Source organism: Euleptes europaea, chromosome 7, assembly GCF_029931775.1.
Source record: "Euleptes europaea isolate rEulEur1 chromosome 7, rEulEur1.hap1, whole genome shotgun sequence".
Lineage (NCBI taxonomy): Eukaryota > Metazoa > Chordata > Lepidosauria > Squamata > Sphaerodactylidae > Euleptes > Euleptes europaea.
The window spans coordinates 14,692,133-14,715,160 of record NC_079318.1 but is presented as its reverse complement, the minus strand read 5'-3'; the positions used below and the strand labels follow the sequence as shown (position 1 = coordinate 14,715,160).

The following is a 23,028-nucleotide window of genomic DNA, read 5'->3' as shown; positions in this document are numbered from 1 at the left end:
ACCATTGCACAAGCCACAAAAGTCATGGTGGGACGCGTCTGCTAAAAAGGTGACAGCCTTGAGGATGTGGTTTGCACCCTTTGTTGCCCATTTATTGTCACTGGGAATTAGTTGGCTGTTTTTGCGCCCAAACGACTGAAGCCCTGGAGATGAGGACTGCAGTAGCCACTGCTCTGACGGCTAGTGCCAAGGCCTTGTGGGACTTTCATGAGGCATAGTCTGCTTTTCTATCTAAATGGATCCCATTCCATTCTCTGATAACAGGTCTGTGGACTGTAGCACCTCAATAGGGGCATCCACTAGTGGAACCTGCAGCATTTCCATTGCATGTTGGGCTAAAGAGTACAGTTTCTTGGTAGTATTAGGGAACTGCCTGTTTTTACCATTCCATCTTCATTAGCCTTTCAAAGTACTCTGGGAAGAGGACTGATCCTATCTGATGATGGTAACCTTGGAAAAAATTATTTGGTCCCCTTGGGTCTGGGTTTGCCCCTTTTTGCTTCCTCTCCAGTATCAGGCTCCTCAGAGAGATCCAGTGGCATGATGGCTTTTGCCAATAACGACTGGTATTTTTTCTCATTAAACAGTCTAGTTGGTTGTTCTTCCACTGCAGGCTCATCCTCTGATGAGAACTCTCCTTCCTCTTTTTTATTGTCTGATAGAGAAGAGGGAGACATGTTGCCTGGGGAACTGCTAGAGTAGAAGCCTGAGTATGAAGCCTTTCTGGCTGCTTTGGTAGGCCACTGTCAGGAGCATTCCCTGTAGGGGGTGGTCTGTCCCTTCCCAAAACTGTACCTTTCTATGGGAGCATGTGGGTGTCAAAGAGCCGTGGTTCCCACAATTCCTTGTTGGGGCTATTTCAATGGTTCAGGCTTCTGGCCTGCTTAAGTTTGATATTAAACTTGAACAGTTGGAATTCACCGCAGTGGGAACGGTTTCACTTGTGAAGGTTCACTCCTACAGGGAGGACAATAACACCCAGCTGTGGGCCATTTACAGCCCTACCTTGTCCTCCCTAAATTGAAGGCCATTTGTTACCAGGACAACAAATCTGTTGGACAAGGTCTTATCTTTTGCTGATGGGCGCCAGGTGGACTGAGTTCTGCAGACCCAAGCCCACCTCTGACACCCCCCTGATGTAATAGTGGGCCAATGCTTGACATGTCATTAATTACTGGTTTATGGTTATCTTCGGAATCTCATTGGATCTCTTGAGCTCACTCCACTGAGATTGGGACAATAAACATAGCCAGTTGCGAGCCATAATCTATGAATGCTTGGAGTATGCAGCCAGCATGCCGGGCTTCATCAAAACCCATTTTGATTTACCCTTTTAGTGCAGAACTCTGTCAGACTGACTTTTGGAACGATTCTGGATGCTGAATCAAGATGCAATAACGTTTGTGGAACTGGTAAACCTATTTGAAACTTGCCTAAGCTTTTTGCCAAACTTTGAACCTAAGAAATCTAATGTGTTGTTAGCTGCTTAAGCCTTTTGTTGTTTTCTGCTTAACTGCCTCACGAATCCTTTTGCTTTTGTAACGAGCACAAATCTTTGAAATAAATCTTTAAACTATATTTTGGTTGTGTTCTTTGGCTTTGCGGGCTTCAAGCTCTAAATCTAAGTGCCTTATCGTTTTGTGGGTCCATCTACCAGACCCAACCCTTTTGTTTGTGCAGTTCTCCCGTTGGGCCTCCTACTCTGCAGGGAGAGAGCTGCACACTAATTTGGCTTCAGTGGGCAGAGGCTGCCCTTATCCTCTGCCTGGGGTTAGACTGAGTGAATAAGGGCTGGTGGCAGACTTCCCGCTGAGCTCAGGAGGCTCCTGTGTTTGTTTAGAAGTACCTTTGGGACCACCTTTAAAGAGGAACACCCAGAGGAGGCTTGGCGGCTTTCCCCTACAGTGGGGTGGAACTGAGGGGGAATGGAGTGATCCCCTGGATGAAGAGGAAGAGGAATGTATCTGAATCTGCTGTAACTGTTCCATTAGGGCCCTCCCGACTGCCTCCATAATCTGGTTGGAGAAAGATGACTGCCCTTCCACAATCTCGATGGAGGGTACAATTTACATTACCACTTGGAGGCTCCTTCTCCATCATCAGGCTCTGGTGGTTGTCATCCTGGGGGCTAAGTCTACCATCACAGCTGCTCAGGGCCAAACTGGTAGCCATTGGGGCAGTTTTCCCCATAGATGCCCTTTCCGCGCCATTTTTAAGTGGCACAGCTTGCCGCTTTCATGTTGGTGCCAGTCTCCTTTGCCCTTTCTCCCTCTCCTCCACCATATCTGAGGCTTCTGGAAAGCAGCCCTGGGTATGTGTCCTATTCAGAATTGTGAATTCCTCACAAGCCTGAAGCTCTGCCATAAGGAGTGTGGGGGGGGAGGCAAAGCTGAAACAAAAAAAAAGGAGTCGCGCAATTATGCGACAGAGAGAAGGGCTGACGATTGAGGTTTTCTCTCTTTTAGCAATATTTGTGTGTGTAAAGTGCCTTCAAGTCGCAGCCGACTTATGGAGACCCCCTTTTGGGGTTTTCATGGCAAGAGACTAACAGAGGTGGTTTTGCCAGTGCCTTCCTCTGCACAGCAACCCTGGTATTCATTGGTGGTCTCCCATCCAAATACTAACCAGGGCTGACCTGCTTAGTTTCTGAGATCTGACGAGATCAGGCTAGCCCTGGCCATCCAGGTCAGGGCAGCAATATTTAGTGATAAAGGTTTAGTTGGTGAAAAATGATAGCTGCTGCAGAGCTCTATTCCTCAGCTGCTCTCCCTTTACGAGGCAGGAAGTAAACTGGATTTAGGAGATTCCTACCTGGGAGACAGGAAGTGACAATTTTAGTCCTGCCTCCCTGAGCAGCTGGTGGGAATCACCTAAGATCAAGATGCCCTCCTCCTCAGAGCAAGAGCAGATGTGCTGGTTTTTAGTCCACTGTACCATTTTACATTATGATTCCAAAGCTAAAAAAAAAAGTGTGCCTACTTTCCATAAGCACAGATATATTACCAAGCAGGTAAACTATATATAGACTTGCAAAGAGATGATTGCTAAAAATACTGTCAGACACTCTGCATAATAACCAGAACGTAAATTCCACCCTGTATGAAAATTCCACTCTGTGAGCACACTCTTGCAAATTTGGGGATGAACAAAATACTTTAAGAGGAGGATCTAATCGTCCTGAGATGTTAAAATGACAAAGGAGAAATGTATGATCAAATTTTATTTCAAGTAAATAATTTTAAACAGGTGCACATTTCCCTCCAAATATCCCAACTCTATACTAGCATTTTTTTCTTAATTCACAGGAACCACAGTTAGAAATGTTCATACATATCTTTCAAGTATGGTTACAAATTAGTGGAATTTTAAACAATTTACACAAGTGTCCAGGCCTTCAACAGTCTGTCCATTTAACTTCAGACAGTTTAAAATAATGCTCTCTTCCAGCTAGAAAATTCAAATTCCTGAGAATTATTTATGCCAAAGTGATCCTCCAGAAATGAGTAATTGCTACTATCTTCACATAAATCAAAATGAGACATCACTAAATGTTGTCTTTCTCTGTAAAAACCATCACTTCCTAAAGTATATAAAAGGTAAAGGTCCCCCGTGCAAGCACCGGGTCATTCCTGACCCATGGGGTGATGTCACATCCCGACGTTTCCAAGGCAGACTTTGTTTGTGGAGTGGTTTGACAGTGCCTTCCCCAGTCATCTTCCCTTTACCCCCAGGAAGCTGGGTACTCATTTCACTGACCTCGGAAGGATGGAAGGCTGAGTCAACCTTGAGCCGGCTACCTGAAACCGACTTCCATCAGGATCGAACTTAGGTCGTGAGCAGAGCTTTTGACTGCAATACTGCAGCTTAACACTCTGCGCCACGGGGCTACTTAAAGTACATAAAGTAACACTATTTACTTGAAAGGTATTAAATTTTCACCATATAAAGAGTAGCTCTGAAATAAAGAGCTCATATAAAAAAAACCATTTCTAAACATTACCTTACATATATATCTATTAAGCTAACAAAATATTATGCCAAGAAGAATTTGTGCTGTAGACCCCCTTTTGAAAAAAAATACAAATTAAAATAACTATTGAGGATAAGCAGAGATCTTTCATATGTCAAACAGCAATTTATAAAAATCAATAAAACTGCGTGCTACAATAAGTCAGGATAACACAAATGAAATCCCATAATAGTTTTTATTCAGTAAACACCTACAATAAATAAGATTACTAATGCTATCTTGTACCATCACTTAAAAATAAAGTATGCTGACATAGCTGACCAATAGTCTAATGCCTATTACATCTTATTCTATCCCATATCTTTACAAATCCATTTAACTTCAGTTTGTTTCAGGCAATTAACTCTCTTCCCTTCTATACCTTTGCACATTATGTTGCATTATAGCCCCTATTCAATACGAATTCTGTTTTTTCCGAGCCTTTGAAATTTTCAGCCATAATCTTTGTATTCTGTCCCCACCACTCACATTGGTTTTATAAAACAAAGCAAGCAGGGAACAAACACATACTAAACCTGATACATGTCAATAGACCCAGGCACCGCCTGCTCCCGTTAGGTTCAGCCCACCAGTTAAGATCATCTTCCCAAGCCCTACACTTTGTGCCTCTGCCTGCAGAGGTAAAGCAGCTAGGGACCAGAGAAAGGGCTTTCTAAGAGGTGGCACCTCACCTTTGGAATGCTTTCTTCACCTGTCATCTCCCTTACTCTCCTTTTGCTGTGTGTTAAATGCTGTCAAGTCACTTCCAACTTACAGCGACCCTATGAATTAATGACCACCAAAACAGCCTTGCTCGTGTCTTGCAATCTGAGGGCTGTGGCTTCCTTGATTAAGTCAATCCATTGCTTTTCCTACTGCCATCAACTTTTCTTAGCATTATTGTCTTTCAAGTGACTCTTGTCTTCTCATAGCATGACCAAAGTATGATAGCCTCAATGTAGTCATTGTTGTTTCTAGGGAGAGTTCAGGCTTGATTTGATCTAGAACCCACTTATTTGTCTTTTTGGAGGTCCACGTTTCCTACAACACCACATTTCAAAGGAATCTATTTTCTTCCTGTCAGTTTTCTTCATTGTCCAACTATCATACCCATACATAGAAATGGGGAACAATATAGTATGAATTATCTTGATCTTGGTTGTCAGCCACACATCCTAATACTTACGAATCTTTTCTAGGTCCTTCATGGCTGCCCTTCCCAGTCTCAATCTCCTTCTGATTTCTTGGTTGAAGTTTCCTTTTTGGTTGATGGTGGAGCCAAGGAATAGAATATCTTGAACCATTTCAATTTCCTCATTGTCCACCTTGAAGTTGTGTAATTCCCCAGGAGTTCTGACTTTTGTTTTCTTGATGTTCACAAAAACAAAATCACAAAATCACAAAAGGTTGGAAGAGACCACAAGGGCCATCCAGTCCAACCCATGCAGGATCCCACAATCAAAGCACTCCCAACAGATGGCCATCCAACCTCTGCTTAAAGACGAGGACTCCACCACCCTCTGAGGCAGCACATTCCACCGTCGAACAGCCCTCACCGTCAGAAAGTTCTTCCTAATGTTTAGGTGGAATCGCTTTTCTCTTAGTTTAAATCCATTACTCCGTGTCCTGGTCTCTGAAACAACAGAGAACAAGCTTGTTCCCTCATTAACATGGCATCCCTTCAAATATTTAAACATGGCTATCATGTCACCCCTCAACCTTCTCTTCTCCAGACTAAACAAACCCAGCTCCTCCTCGTAGGGCATGGATTCCAGATCTTTGACCATTCTGGTCACCCTCCTCTGGACACGCTCCAACTTGTCAACATCCTTCTTAAATTGTGTAGCTTTCCTTATGATATGTTCTGCATATAGATTGAAGAGATAAGGAGATAAAATACATCCTTGTCTGACACCTTTGCCAGTTGGAAAGAATTATGTGTCTCCATATTCTGTCCTAACAGTAGCCTCTTGTCCAGAGTACAGGTTGTACATCAAAACAATCAGATGTTGTGGCACACCCATTTCTTTTAAACCAACCATGGCTTCTCATGATTTACACAGTCAAAAGCTTTGCTGTAATCTATTAAACACAAACAGATTTTATTCTGAAATACTACTGTATGCTTCAGTAACAAAAGTAAATTTGAAATATGATCTCTAGTGCCTCTTCCTTTTCTGAATCCAGCTTGAACATCTGGCATTTTTCATTCCATATATAGTAACAGTCTTTGTTGTCAGATTTTGAGCTTCACTTTACTTGTGTAGAAATTAATGTGATGGTCTGATAGTTGCTGTAGTCTTTGACATCTCCTTTTTCAGAATTGGAACATACACTGAGCATTTCCAGTCTGTGGACCATTGTTTTGTTTTCCATATTTGTTGGTATATTCCTGTCAAGATTATTGTCAGGCTCCATTTCTGTGTTTTGGAACAGCTCTATTGATAACCTGTTCTGGTGATTTGTCTACAACAATACAATACCTTTATTGGCATCTTGAAATAGTAAAACACGCCGTACAGCCAGCATATAAGAATAGGATAAAATCATTATTATTATTCATTTAAAAAGATAGTTTATCAATTGGAGTTAAAAGTTTGTTGTGTGTTTGAGCTCTCTTGAATCAAATGATCTTTATTGATTCTCTCAGTGAGGGCTGTAGCCAAAAAGGAGGCTACTAAAGCAGTGAGATTCCTGTCCTGGTCTGCTAGGAGGAAGCGAATTAGATCACTTCTTGGTCTTGTACTTCATCTGGCAGGTGGCTAAACATTAAATGGCGAGATCCACTGTGGAATGAGCAGTCCAATAGGATATGATCCACTGAGTCGGGGACTCCAGCATCACAGGCGCATCATCGGACATTGTGTGGAGTGTGAAGAAACCTGTTGTGAGTCACTGCAGATGGGAAGGCATTTAATCTGGCCAGCATAACAACTCTTCGCTGGGATGGAAGTGCTAGATTGTAACGGTAATTAGCACAAGATCCGTACGTTGCAGTAATGCCCAAAGCATCGGGAGAACAGATTCTCGGGGTGTATGGAGAAAGTAGCTGTCTTTCATGATCATATAGTCGCAGCTGGATCATTTGAAAGATATAGCGTTCATCGCTTGATTCGAGGTCTTCTAAAGCGATGCCCAAACTGTGGATTTTTCCTTGGATTGCTCTATGAACTAGATTGCTTGCTGTCCTCCAGCATATACGTTAGATATGAGTCGGAGTTTGCACTGAAATGGACTTTTAGCCATACTTTGATGGTAGCTAATCATGCTTTAGTTTCCACTAAACTAAAGCCAGCACATAAGGTTAGGTAGCTTATGCAATTGGGTGCGCCAAGGATCTTGCAAAGGAAGGTAGCTTGAATTTGCTCACCTTCTTTACTAAACGCTTGTATCCAGATTGTCTTCTCAGTTGCTCTTAGCGCAGCTTTCACATCACTTTCTAAAACTATATATTCTTCTTCAAAAGATTTTCTTGGAAGGAATCTGTCATCCTTCAGTGTATTGTTTTATCTTTTCTTTATTTTGTTCGGTTCAGTTAATGTATTGCCATGTTGATCTTTCAGCGTGCCTATTCATGCTTTAAATTTCCCTTTGATTTCTTGGATCTTGTGAAACAGATCACTTTTTCTTCCCTTTTTATTGTTCTTTACACCGGTTATTATAATAGTTCTCTTTGTCTCTATGTGCCGGTCACTGGAACATTGAAGGCCAAAACATTTCTTCTTGCCTAGGTTTTTAACTAAGGGGTTCCTTCTTTTTAAAGCAGTTTTTAATGGCCTGCTTCTAAACAGAGGACTGTTTTATAAATATCATTTTATAAATGATATTTTTAAGCTGTTTTTATGTCTTGGCTTGTTTTTCTGGCTTTTTCAGTATTGATGCTGTTGATGTTCTTCCATCGAGTCAAGCCAAGCCTATTGATACGGTCTATTTGACTTGCCAGAAGTTAGTACATCAAACTGTCTAACTTGATAACACTGTAAAACTGATACAAACTACAAAAATTGATAAAACTCTGATATTAATAAAATATAAAATATAAGTGCATAACACAAAAGTAGGCTTACCATATTAAAATTACTAAAAGTATAAAAGAATTTGACAGTTTTTTCCCACTGTCTTTGCGTATTTTAATTGCGATGGTACAAAATTTGGCAGTGGGGAGCAAAGGCTGAGGGATGTTTTTTCATCAACACTCCAGCCAATAAGTCCGAGAGATGACCCTGGTATTTGCAGGTTTGCTAGAAAGTGAGCTACATGTTCTAATCACAGTGAATTTGGACGACATTTGGACTAACTTCTAAGCAACTTCCAAGACAAGAGCACATTTACCATGGACTTTTGAGGCTTTATGGCTAAAACCATCTTTTATAGAATAGGCTTCACAAAACAACAGTGTTTCTTCACATTAACAATATCGGTATTACAAAATATTGTAGTATTCTTAGAAAATGTAATGGGAAGAACACCCACATTAATTCTGCTCATTTTTACGTTATTTTACCCTCATCAAATATTTTTCAGCAATGGTGTCCTTTGGCACCCCACAAGTTAAATGACACACATAAAAATCATTGTGCAAATCCTTTTCTTTCCTTTCCTTTTTCCTTTTATCCCTTAGAAGCTCCTTGATCAATTGATCTTGAGCAGCATATGTCTAGTGTTGGAGGGATATAAGGATTGAAACAAATCTTGCCACTGACAATGTAGCCTTGGGGTCCCTATCGCTTAGTAAAAAAGGCATTATGTCAGTCACAGAGGCATTGGATTTGTATATTAAAAGAGGGGAAATATAGTGCGATCGAAGTTCTTCGTAAAAGCGGCATTCCAAAAGGGCATGGGCTAATGAGTCAATAGAGCCAGAAGAGCAAGGGCAGATCCTGTCTGAGTATGGTATATTCAGAATTCTGCCCTGCATTACCATAGAAGGGTTAGCATTCAATCTAGCCAAGCAAAAAGCTCTACAGAGACGAGGAGTTGTCAGATAATATGTATAGACAGGCAGACCACGTGGAGGGGGTATTCCGAAGAATTGGGATGAACAGATGCGACAAGCACAACAGGTAGTGCTGTTATAATCGAGCTCTTTAATGCGCTTTTTAATTTTGGTAAAAGCTTCAGTTTTCCCAAGATCTAATAAGATATCCTGCGAGAAGCCCAACAACGAGTTTCTCATCTAAGATTTTTTGCCATGAGGATTTAAAAGGGTCATGCTTCAGAGAAGCTAGGAACCCCTCAGTGCTAAAGCACAGTTTAAGGTGTAGTTTAAAGGCGGCCAACCACGCCCTAGCTTCAAGTGACATTTGGCCAAACTCGGAACGAAGAGTAACGCCAGCAACACATCGAGGGGCATTTAGGCAAATCCTTTTCTGGCACCTGATCTCCAGCAGCTCATTTTGCTATATTGCGAAAGAATACTGAATGCATTAGTTTCAGTTTTGCTCTTTTATTGCTTCTTTTTCCAGACAGTCCTTTCAGCTGTGGTTATTCCTGGGGCTATATTTGGAACTTAGCCTACCAACATAGTTACCTGAACTAAGGGCAACAAGGTCTTTCCAATTCAACATACTTCTTGTTTGCATTCCTCAAGTTCCAGCATAGTGGGCTACCCTTTTCACCTTTCCTGAACTTAGTTATTTTATAAACAAGCCCTTTTTTTTTTGGCTGGAACATATAAATGCTGTCATGTTCACATTAACATCCATTAAAATAAATGTGTGGTCTGGATAGCATAAACAGATATAACTGCAATATAGTACCTAACTGGGAAATTCTTTTTTTAGTACATCTAACCGCGATGCAGAATTATTACAGCTTTTTAATCCTTCAGTTTTCACCAGTTCCCAGAAAGTTACACTGATGCATGCATGGTTATGTACTTGTGCAGTGTCCGTAATATATGTAAATTTTAACCACTAGACTACATAAACTTAAATAACCTTTGCTGTGCATACTATACAATTTATCACTTCTCTATACTCTCTGTGAAGCCCCCTGCCCCCAGGTGTTTTCTCATTATCCAGCCTCTCCAATAAAAGACACACACTTGGAAAACTGTTACGACTGCGGTTGATTACAGTTTGTCTGGGAGAACAGAGTTCTAGGTTCACCTATCTGATTGTAGCCTGGAGGCGCACCTGTCCCTTACAGCAGGGGTGTCAAACATAAGGCCCGGGGGCCGCATCCGTCCCCTTAAGAGCTCTTATCCGGCCGTGCGCCAGCCGAGGCAGCCACCCCCTCACTCTCAATCTGGGCTGGCGAAGCACGGGTTGGGCCAACCAAGTCACGTTTTTGTCATATCCAGCCCTCGTAACAATTTAGTTTGACACCTGTCTCTGTCAAGGCTTTGAGGCCTGCTCCCAGGATTCTTTTCTAGCTAGCGCTAGCCATTGTACCCTTACCACAGGATCAGGTGCTGCAATAGATAGGTCCCACAAAAGATATCTGCTGCTGTTCAGGCCAAGAAAGCCACCCCCCTGGTTCATGGGAGGGCATGGTCCCAGGCCTGTCTGGCTTCCTGTCCATCTGCCTCTTCCTCCCATCCTCCCACTCTAGCCTTTCCTCCTGTCACACCCACTCCCTGGCTTTTTCTGGCCTATACATGAGCAAGCCTTTACTCCCAAGGAGGTCTGTACTCTAAAGACAGCCTTTATTCCCCCCCCGCCCCAGACAGCTACTACTGACAATCTTTGGCCCTGTCCACTGAGCTGGAATACCAAAGGGTGTGACGGTCTACCATATGCAAAAAACACTATTTGAGTACCATCTATTCAAGTGACACATTACAGATAAAATGGATAGAGATATTTCCAGTGACTGCTGCTGGAGACTCACTTGAGCCTCTTGGGACTATGATAAGCCTCTCTCCCACACTGGCAGCATACTCAATCCCAGCTGTCGGTGTAACAAAGTACACTATTAATTTGCTTATACTGAACTTAGCCTAATATACCTAAATTAGTTTAAAGAATGCCAAAACATTGTATTTTACAGCAAATACTGTACATACACAACCACTTGTATATCTAGTTGTAAAAAGCAACAGTATACGTTGGTGTTGTTAGCTGTCCTAAGTCTAAGGGGATAAGACTGTATATAAATACTCTACATAAATTAATAAACAAACAATATTTTAATAATCAACAAATTATCACCCTTTAATGGTGTAGAATAACACATAATTGATACCAATTATGTATCTATCAAATATCAATAAATACTTTAGTAAATATCAACCAGTCTCAAATGTTCCATTCTTGAGCAAGAGGACTGAATGGGTGATGGCTGGACAACTTTAAGTATTCTTGGATGATGTGCATTGTTTGGATTCTTTCCATTCTGATTCCAGGCCTGATTATTAGACTGAAACAGCTTTGGTCAACCCTGATGGAGGACATACGCCAGGAGGGAGTGCGACCCTGTTGATTCTCCTGGACCTTGAAGTGGCTTTCAATAGCATCGATCATGGTATCCTTCTAGACTGCCTTTCTGGGCTGGGACTGGGAGGCCCTGTTCTGTGGTGGTTCTGGTCCTACCTGGAGGGTAGGTTTCAGAAGGTGGTGCTGATCAACCCCTTGGCCTTTGACGTGTGGGATCCCACAATGTTCCATCTTGTCCGTTATGCTTTTCAACATTTACATGAAATCACTGGGTGAGATATGGGCTGGACTGGCCTACGGAGATTACACTCAGTTCCATCTCAAACTTTTGGCTGATCCCAGAGAGGCTGTAGGCACCCTGAACCAGTGCCCGGGGTAGTACTGGAGTGGACGACAGCTAATAAACTGGAACTTAATCCCAACAAGTCGGAAGAGCTATTGGTGAGTGGAAAATCTGAACCAGGACTTCAGGTGTTACCTGTTCTGGATGGGGTTGCAATCCCCTTGAGAGGTTAGGCCCATAGTTTGGGGGTGCTCTTAGACCCAAGCCTACTGCTGGATAAGCACATGGCAGCTATAGCCAAGGATGCCTTTCACCAGCTTCGACTGGTTAGCCAACTACGGCCTTTCCTGGGCAGAAAAAAATCTGACCACTGTGGTGCATGCCCTGGTTATATCTAGATTAGATTACTGTAATGCACTCTATGTGGGACTGCCCTTGAAAAGTGTTCAGAAACTTATATTGGTGAAGGATGCTGCAGCCAGGATGTTGATTGGAGTGGGGCGTAAGGACCACATCATTCCAGTTGTAGCTCATCTACACTGGCTCCCAATCAGTTTCCAGACAGAATTCAAGCTGCTGGTGTTGACCTTTAAAGCCCTATATGGCTTGGGACCAGCATACCTGAATGATTGCCTATTTCCTTATGAATACATCCCAACTGCTACAGTCATCTTCTGAGGACCTGCTTCGAATGCTCCCGCCTTTTGAGGTTAGGCAGGTAGCAATCCAGAAGAGGTCCTTCTTAATTGTGGCAACAAAACTGTGGAACTCTCTGCCTAGGGAAACCTGTCTGTCCCCTTCTGCTGCCATTTTCTGCCAGCGGATGAAGGCTTTTTTTGTTTTGACTAGCCTTCTCTCGGTGATCCCTTCATCCTGCCCTATATTTTAATTGCTTTTAAAATGTTTTTTTAATATGTGTATTTTAGTTTTGATCTTAAGTATTTTAGTTTTGATCTTAAGTATTTTAATGATGAATTTTTGTTTGATTTTTTAAGTTGTCCTTTTATTAAATTGTGTCCCACTGTATCCATCTGGTGTTCTCTCTACTCTAGTCTTTTGTATCTCCTAAAGCATCGTTTTGACACAGAATGTGTTATTCCTATTAAAAATCAAGATAACACGTGGCAAATGCAATAGTGCTTGTCGTGGTCTCTGTCACATTGTAGGGCAAGATTAGCCACTGTTTAGTTCCTGTTCACTGCCACCACTTCAGGTAAAATCTAGCCCCCCCCTCTCTCATATGGATTGCCTGAAACCAACCTCACAAGAGTGTTATTCAGTTACATACCAAGTGGCCAGGCAGGTGGGTAAAGACTTGTGCAGCTCTCTCAAGTTAAACAGTCTTTATTACTACAAGGCACAAACTCATGGTATTGCAAAGGACAGAATATATGTGTGCTAAGGAAAATGAACAAAAAGATAGTTGCTAAAGAAAGGAACAGCTCCCCTTTTGAGCCCCCACCCCACATGTGCTCTAGGACATTCAGCCAGTTTGGATGCCAAGCTTGCCAAGCATTGGTGCTCAAGCCCTCCAAACCTGAACTCTCCAATCAACAGACGTTAACACATCAAAGGACTAACATGTTATCCCACCCAGTTGGAAAAGGATGCTCTGAATCTGGCAAAGAGCACCTTTTCCCTTTCTTCCTAACCACTGAGATGCCTGGACCACTTTCCATCATCGTAACGACCAAGGAATCTCTTGGCCCTGCCCCTCATCTCACTGCAGTGATGCAATCTAAAATGCAGAAGACAGTGATTTCCTTCTGTCTTTAATTGGAAACTGACTTCAGGAGTTAATTCAGGTAGATTTTCTGTGGAGTCACATATTTCCCCGCAGACGTGGTCCCTCTTCTTTCAGAAACTCTATGAGGATCCCACCCGGTGCTACATTTCAGCCTCTCTGGAAAGCATCCCTGATTGGCCCCCAGACACTCTCTGAGAATTGAGGGCACTCATTGATCAGCTGAAAAGCAATAAGGCTCCAGGGCTGGATGGTATTCCCCCCCCCCCGAACTATTAAAGAACTATTAAAGAATAATAGGGAGTGGTGGGCCCTCCTATTAGCCAGCCTTTTTACTTACATAGATGCTACTGGTCAAATCCCGAGGGGCTGGGAAACTGCCATCATAGTCCCCCTCCATAAAAAAGGATGTCGTGACGACCCATCAAATTATCGGCCGATCAGCCTGCTAAGCATACCCAGCAAACTATATGCAAATCACCTTCTAGGCAAACTGTCTTCCTGGTTCGAACAGGAAGAGCAAATTGGGATTGAACAAGCTGGGTTTAAGAGAGGGGTTTCCACCACAGATCACTGTTTGGTCATCCGACATCTGGTAGAGAAATATGCCCCAGTTAGCCCTGTCCCACTCCTTGCCGTTTTCGTTGATTTCAAAGTGTCTTTTGACTCAGTATTGAGAGCGAGCCTTTGGGAAAAGCTTGAGTCCACGTCTATAGACCGGAGGCTTTTAATTCTTATCAGAGCCCTGTATCAAGGCACCAACCTTAGAGTAAGATGCAGTAAACAGGGTGACCTTTCAGACCCTATAAATACCTTTAAAGGTGTCAAACAGGGCTGCATACTAGCCCTTACACTTTTCAATTTTTAAATTAATGATATAATCAAATTCTTCCAAGACCCGGGCAAAAGAAACCACAATATCAACACAAATGGTGAATAAAATGACGAAGGGTATTAAAATGTTGAAGATGGATAGATATAAAGAGTTGGAAAGGAAAATAATGCTGAAGCGGTACAGAACACCAGCCCAAATAGCACATATGATCAAAGGAATGAGACCGAATTGTTGGCATTGTAACGCAAAAGAGGGGTGGTTCTCACATTTGTGGTGGGAGTGCCCAAGGGTAATAGAATTTTGGAACAAAATACTTAGTAAAATTAGAGAATTGTTTAAGATTAGACTTCAAGTAACTGTAGACCTGATGTTTATGGGAATAATGGGTTGTGAGAAGGTAGAAAAGAGTGAACAAGAGATGTTTAAAGCGATGATATTAGCGGCTCACACAGTTATAGCTTTTGGATGGAAAGATAAAACAAAGTGGACTATGGACAGGTGGAATAATTATGTGTTTGAATTTGTGCAAACAGATGTATTGGGATACTTAAAACAACAGACGATGGGAGAAACAGAAGAAATGGAACTGAAGACTAAGTGGAACCCATACATTAATTGGGTGAAAAGAGGAGAAGCCAACGAAGAGACTTTAGTAAAACTAAAAAGGCTATGCTCATGGCTGAAAATATGATATTATGGATTGGTCCGTGGGGGGAGGGAAAGGGGGGGAAAGGGGGAAATTTGTATTGGAAGAAGGAAAGTGTAAATTGTAATTATAAAAGCATGGAGACGTAAAATGCAATAAAAAATATATTTTAAAAAAAAATTCTTCCAAGACCCTGATTTACATCTACCAACTTTGGCACACCGACCAATTCCTATACTGCTTTACACAGACGAAGTTGTCCTCCTTTCAAGAACCCCTCTAGGGCTTAGGAGAGCGCTAAGGAAATTTGCCACATATTGTGCCAGGGAATTCCTTGAGATAAATTACCAAAAGACTAAGGTCATGGTTTTTGGTAAGCGACCTAAAATTAGAACCTGGAAAATAAATGACCAGCAAATTGAACAGGTTACTAAGTTTAAGTATTTAGGAGTGATTATTCAAGCTTCAGGATCTAGGAGCGCCCACTGTAAGCATGCGGCTGAGCAGGGCCAAAGATCCGCGAACACCATACTTAAATTTCATTGATCCATGGGTGGGCACTTTATACCAGCTGCTCTGAAGCTATTCGCTGCAAAGACCTTGGCCCAACTTATGTATGGTTCGTTCCTTGGGCTTCCTGAAACATGCATGGCCTCCTCAGAGAGGGTTCAATCCAAATTTTTAAGGGCCATTCTTCAGCTTCCCTGATGTGTAACTGGCATCTCCAGTTAAAGGGACTAGGCAGGTAGGTGATGTGAAAGACCCCTGCCTGAGACCCTGGAGAGCCACTGCCAGTCAGAGTAGACAGTACTGACTTTGATGGACCAAGGGTCTGATTCAGTATAAGGCAGCTTCATATGTTCATATGTGTATCCAATTCCATGGTTCGCTTGGAAACAGGGATGCTGAGAGTGGAAGATAGGATATGCATGGCATCCATTACAAAATGACTCAAACTCAACAAAAACCCTCAGGAGTTGTCTTCATTGATAGTACATGATAAATGTCAGTCATCCTGGCTTTCAAGTGCCCAAAGTAAAATAGCACACTTAGGTCTCTCCACCCATTCTATACTAGAACTAAGCTTAAACCAGGCCATAACACTAGTCAAACAGTGAGTCAAGGATATTGGTCGACAATCGGATCTGAATAGAGCACCTTCCTTTATTGCCCCAGCCACAATCAGATATCTGTTGGTGCCAGCCACATACTTGATTTTCCCTTGAGGCAAACAGATACAGGAGAGCATTCTCACTTGTCAGATGCTCAGCATTACCCTCAGCTTTTTTAGAGGGCCATTACAAAAAAATCCCTATGCTTCAAAGGCTTTGTTTGTGCGGTAGTGGGCAGGTCGATACTATGGAACACATTCTACTATTCTGTCCCCTCTATGAAAATGTTCGTGATTAAATGATCTCTCCGTTGTTGATAAAATATCCCGGCTGGGACTCGGTGGATAGGGTTAGGGAACTGTTAAGCGGTGAGAATCCTCAGGTCACAAACAAGGTCTCCAAATATTGTGCTGTTACTATAAAGTTTCGTAAATCTCTGCTAAAATGATGTTATTTGTGCATATTGGGCCTCCTTCTCTCTCCACTTAGTCTTTTATGTAGAGTGTTTTTAAAATTTTATATTTATACGTCCTATCATTTTAAATCTGTTTTTATATTGTTTATATTGAGGTTTATTGCTGTATATTTTTTACTGGTCTGATTGACTGCATTAATAAATTGATAAATTGATTGATTGATCTGTCTTTAATTATCTTTAGATTATATTTAGGAACCATCAACATGGTTTTTGTGTGGAGGTGAAACACAGGTCTTACCTGCTGCGTCTGGTACCTCTGTTGGGCCTGTGACAGATATTGGGCCTGTGGAGGCAGATGCTGAGGTTGTGGTTGCTGGTTGTAATATGGCTGTTGGCCCGGTTGGCAGTAGCCGGTTACACCTTGTTGACCATACTGAGGTGGCATCTGTTAGAAAAAAACAACAGATGTAAGCTAAGAAGAAAAACAAAATGAGCCATTTTCTATTATCTCACTCTCATTTACAAAGATGTAGTCCTTGTTGATTTCAAACGGCCCAAAGCATTGTCCTAAATGTCCGGGTGACAAAACAAAACCTTAATGTAACTTCCAAATAAATTTTAAAAAGGGGTAGACACAGAGGTAACAACTTTAAGCTTAAAAACAATGATGTCCATCCCCATAATCTTAACTCTATTATAACACTGATTTACTGAATCAAATAATTGTACCCCAGGAATGTCCAAAGAATCAGATGTTGTGGGGGCCAATTCGAGGTGCTAATATTGACCCTATATGGCTTGAAACCAGCACACCTTAAGGACCACATACTATCATATGAACCCACCCAACCATCATGGGTGGACCAGATCGACATTTGGTCCTATAGAGCAGAGCTTGACTTACATTTTTATGCATGGCACATTCAACAGTTATATCTATAAATGCCACTCCTCCCCAGCTAGATTAGTTAACAACCCCATAGTTCTGTTTTGTTTGTGGTAATGATTAATTACCCTTACTTGAAATGGCAAAGATTGAACACAAAGTTTAGTTTGAATACACATGTTTTATATTGGAGTCATTCCATCTCAATATATCATTTATGGAGAAAATTAAGTAATATGAATATAGATCATAGGTTGCTAGAGTATATAAAAGGCCTTTATACAGACACCAGTTTAAAGATCAGACTAGGTGTCCATGGCCAATTGTCTGGCTCAGTTAAAACCACAAAAGGGGTTCGTCAAGGCTGTATTTTGGACCCTCTGCTTTTTAACCTATACATAAATGATATGGTAAAATTCCTGTCAGGTCCTCATTTCTTTCCAGTCAAAGTAGGTGGGAATGCCATTTCAATTTTGCTCCATGCAGATAACACACTGCTAATTTCCCATACTCAAATTGGCCTTAGAAGGCTGTTGAGACAGTTCAGCTCCTACTGTAAACAAAATCTACTCCACGTTAATTATGATAAAACCAAGATGATGGTTTTCGGTAGAAGACTGCATTATTATAAATGGATGAGAAACCCTTAGAACAGGTGTCTAGCTTTGAATATTTAGGGGTGATGTTTTATCAGTCAGGCTCTTGGACAACCCATATTAACTACGCTAAGCATAACCTTGAAAAAGCTGTCCTTGGTCTTCTTCGATTTTATAGGAGAAGAGGAGGCTGTCTGATTCCTCCAACTATAGAAATTTATAAAACGAAATTACTGCCCCAACATCTATATGGAGCACCGGTTTGGGGTCTTGGAAATCTCCAATCTTTAGAAACTTCTCAAAACAAATTTGCACGCCAGTTGTTAGTGGTGCCAACATCAACACCTTCACCTATGGCTAGAGTAGAATTAACTCTACCCTCAATAACAACCCTAGTTAATAAAACAGCCATTAATTACTGGCTGAAGATCATCTTCTGTACATCCCCAGGCCTTTTGACCTTGACGTATGAAAAGATGAAGAATAACTCATGGAACAGTTCTGTGTTGAGATTGGTGGCTAGTCTTGTCTTCTTAGTAGAATATTTGAGGACCCTCGGATTAAGGACCTGCAAGCATAGAAATGCCTTCACCAGAGCACGCTTAGATATTTTGCCGCTCGCAGTCTTGGAAGGCCGTCTCAATGGGATCCCATATAGCAGGGGTGGGGAACCTTTTTTCCGCCATGGGCCATTTGGATATTTATAACATCATTTGCGGGCCATACAAAATTATCAACTTAAAAATTAGCCGACCAAGCCCCAAGCAGGCAGCTGCCCCAGAAGCAGGCAGGCATCCAACCGGTGGCGCACTCGCCCACCTGTTTGCACAGGATGGTCTGTTGCACCAGCCGGGCTTAGCCGTCCAGCCACACACCAGAGTTGTTCCAGCTCCACATGGTCGGGGCCGGATTCTACAGCCGGCTCCTGCTACCTCCGCCTGTAGGGATGAAATGAAGACACACTGGCAAAGAACTCCCCCCCCCCCAGCGCATTCTGCCCCTGCCCCCTTTAACCCCTCCATTGTCACCACTAGCAGCTCCACAGCTAACTACTCTTCTGCAAGGGGGGAAAAAGGTTCCTTTTCTCAGCAAAACAAACTCACATCCGCCTTGAATAGGGGCTATTCCTGTCCGCGGGAGGGGGTGGATCACCAGTCTTAGATCCTTCTGAGCTAGAGATCTGCCAGGATCCACAAAGGGCCAGACCAAATGATTTCGTGGGCCTTAAATGGCCCCCGGGCCTGATGTTCTCCACCCCTGCCATATAGGAAAAGAATATGCTCCTGTGATCAAAAAGCCTATTGAGGATCTATCCCACGTCACATTCCAATGTCCAAGATATGAGAATGAGCGAAACAGATTTTTGCAGACCATATTATCCCGTTACCCAGGAAGATCAGATAAGGAGAAATTAGTCATATTATTGAAAGTCAGAGACAAATACATTACTTCTCAAATGGCAAGATTTGCTGCCACCATCATGAAGCATAAAAAGATGATGGGACTTGCTGACCATAATATCTCTGACCCATAATTGCTCTACTCTGGGTCACTTGTCCTTTTTTATTTGTCTCTGGATTGTATGATCTTTCCTTCCTATTATATATTAATGATGAATTTGTATTTGCATTTTAATATTTTATGGGAAATGTTTAATTTTTTTAAAACCCATGTTAAATTATGTTACTATTTTTTTTACTATTATTGATTTTGTTTTGGTGGAATTTCCACCCTGTTGTGTATTGTTGCTATGGCTTTTTTTTTTTTGCTAATGCAATAAAGACTTGATGATGATGATATTGGAGTCATATCACATCTGATTATCTGGATCATGCCTATTCAAGGTTTGTGGCACACCATTATCTAGATGATTTGTACTGTTTAACTAGCTAATCTTTGCAAACATCAATTCTCTAATTAACCATTCAATGCATTAATAATGATGCATATGTAAGAACATCATTTTAGATGTATTTAAAATAAAATGTTCAGTATGTATCAACTTGATAGTTGTGATCTTAAATTTTTTTAGCTCTGCAACTTGCACAATATACTAGTATCAGTTTTGCAGGAAACTGCAGAACTTACATTTTATGTGTCAACATATTTTTGATGTTCTGAAATTCTGAATATGTTCTCTAGGTATTGAAGTGAGAACCAAATAAATAAATCTACTGCAACAGAACAGTCAATCATTTCTAAGAATATGTTATTTTTCTTTTGATGAAAACACAATACAATTTCATTGTCATGAATGGATAAAACTGTCTGCCACAAAAGGTAGATCTATGCCATTATAAATTCTTTCCTTTTCTGGAAGAAACAAAACTAATGCAGATGAACATACATGCTCACACAAGTAGATACATACAAGAGGAGGACCTGCTAGGAACTTGTAGGGGGTCATCTCATTTTCAATTCCCCTACTCTTTCCTCTTTTGCTTCCCTGAAAGCCCTTATAGCCGCTACCCTTTTTCTGCTTCCTTCTCTCTTTCTCACCCAATAGCCAGTCTACTTTTATCTGCCCCCCATCTTCACCTTTCCCTACTTCTCTCCCCTGGCACCTTTTGCTTGGGAAAACTGTGCATGGTGCTGGGCCAGGCCCATTTGCACAATAGGGAACCCGAAGGTTTGCCAGGGACACTTCATTCTCCCCTCCCCACAATTTCCTGTTCCCTACTCTCCTTTCCACCCACCAAACAACCTACCTTCTATCTGCCTCATCTTCAAATCGGTTTATTATTTATTTATTTATATCCCACCTTTCTCCACAATGAGGACCCAAAGCAGCTTACACCATGCCCCTCTCCTCCATTCTATCCACATGACAACTCTGTGAGGCAAGTTAGGCTGAGAGTGCGTGACTGGCCCAAGGTCACCCAGTGAGCTCTAATGGCAGAGTGGGGATTCAAATCTGAGTCTCCTATCTGAAATTTCCTATCTGAAATTCTACTATATCACACTGGCTTTTGTGAGGTGGCTACTGTTGAACAGCAGCAATGAGCTGGGCATGGTTGAGTCATGCAACCTGTGTGGTAGCAAGTTGCCCAGTGGTTGCTGCCAGGCTGGGCCTCAATAAGTCCTTCCTCAAAGGCCAAAACCCTCATAGACAGGGCCTTCCCCCAGCGTTTTGCTGACAGAAACCAAGGCTTGAGTGCTAGCAATACTGTTGTGGTTGCCTAGCAACAGCCACTGAGGGCATCTGTTTTTTAAGCTATGGGTGCAGCTTCTATTATTTTGGGGAGCTTTCCTTTGCCTTTGGGAGACTCCTTTTAATTAAGGAATAAACCCAAAAAATCTGTGCAAGGAATGTTTACTTTTTTTAGGGAGGGGGGTTGACAATCTAGGGCTCTAAAGGTAATGCATCTAGATTTCCACCTTTTCCAACTACTGGAAGTAATCTATTAATTCCCCCTCCCTTAGTTTGTGTGAGGGTCAGACCTAGAGATGTGAAGGGGGGGGAAACAGAAAAAAATGGGGGGGGCTGGCTTTTTCTTTTTTTGTTCAATTTTGGGGAGTATTAAAAAACACTCCTATGAAATATTTTCTCTTAAATACAAGATGCACTTGTTTACCTAGAAGGATACATAATCTTCATGAATGGAGCATGCAGAGCTTTCACTGCTTTTTAGCTGTTGCATGCCTTCTGTTGTCCTTTTGACCTGCCTTGTGGCTGACCTTTTCATCTCTCCCTCAAACCACTGTGACATATATGCCCAAAAATAGGGTAACAAGTAGCTTATTGCCCCACCATGCAGGAGGGAAAAAGAAATCAGAAGGACGTAGGGCAATATCTGCAGCAAAGCCTCAGAGGAAAACTGAAAGCATCATTGAGAACTTAGCTCTCTCTAACCAGATAGCAAAAATTAAGGTACATGTGCTAAGATAGCACAGGGTGCATCAGCTTGCAGTTTTATTTCAAGTATTGAGTACTTTACAATTTTATTTGTACAAAACTAAGGCGTTTATAACTTTTAAATTCCATAAATATGTCAAATATTTGGTTTAATAGGGCCCCCAAATTTTCCCCGTGGCTTCAAAATTTCTGGAAATTTTACATCTCTAGTGAGATCTGATGCTTTACAAAGGCTACCTGGCACTCCTAGCACTCTTCCACAGAGCTGAAGGAAGGGAAAAGACTGAAATCAACTGGAAAACAGTGGGAAAAGAGGCCACTACTGAATTGTGCTGCTTCCAAGGACATGGCCTCCCCAAACATGGGAACCCCTCCCCCAAACAAGCTGTAGATGTACTTTTAATTTCGGTCTCCTCCAAAGCTTGGAGTACATACATAGTAAAGCCAGGGTTCCAGTAAAATTGCAGCAGCCTGAAGTTACATGGGAATACAGAAGCACCCCATAGTGCAGAAAAGGGGTCTCCTGGAAGACAATCATATCAGCCTCCTCCTCACTTAAAATTCCAATGATGTCTCATTAATCAGAATGAATAATACCCTAATGCAGGGGTGGGGACCATCAGGCCCGGGGGCCGTTTAAGGCCCGCGAAATCATTTGGTCTGGCCCTTCGTGGGTCCTGGCAGATCTCTAGCTCAGAAGGATCTAAGACTGGTGATCCGCCCCCTCCCACGGACAAGAATAGCCTCTATTCGAGGCAGATGTGAGTTTGTTTGCCGAGAAAAGGAACCTTCTTTCCCCCTTGCAGAAGAGTCATTAGCTATGGAGCTGCTAGGACCGCCCAAGAAACTGGGCCGTAGAGAAACGTATTCCCTCTGTACTACAAGAGGGCTGGGGGTGGAAGTGTCGACAATGGAAGGGTTAAAGGCAGGCCAGAATGCGGGGGGAGAGGGGGAGAGTTAAGTTGATAATTTTGTATGGCCCACAAATGATGTTATAAATATCCAAATGGCCCCTGGCGGAAAAAAGATTCCCCACCCCTGCCCTAATGCATGGGAGGATCCACCACCTTTATCATAAACCCAACAAACTCCCTGACATAGAAAGGACCAGGAGTGCCCGCTGGCTAAGGTAATCATGAGAGCCATCATTTCAACACCCATGCATGTCACATGGGTGCAAACGCAATTTGGTAGCTCATAATTTTCACACCTGGTAGTGAGATCCAAAACTTGCCTAATTAAATTCAATCTTTTCCACCAAGGT

At 42.1% G+C, this 23,028-nt stretch overlaps 1 protein-coding gene across 7 annotated transcripts in view; it reads right to left on the bottom strand.

The window, feature by feature from the left end:
• Positions 1 to 23,028, bottom strand: part of ARID1B (AT-rich interaction domain 1B) — a 437,633-nt gene that overhangs the window by 350,750 nt on the left and 63,855 nt on the right. For all 7 annotated transcript variants that reach the window (XM_056853875.1, XM_056853877.1, XM_056853880.1 and 4 more), the window contains exon 2: positions 16,725 to 16,871. In XM_056853875.1, coding sequence (XP_056709853.1) covers positions 16,725 to 16,871 — 147 coding nt within the window. The remainder of the gene's footprint in view (positions 1 to 16,724; positions 16,872 to 23,028) is intronic.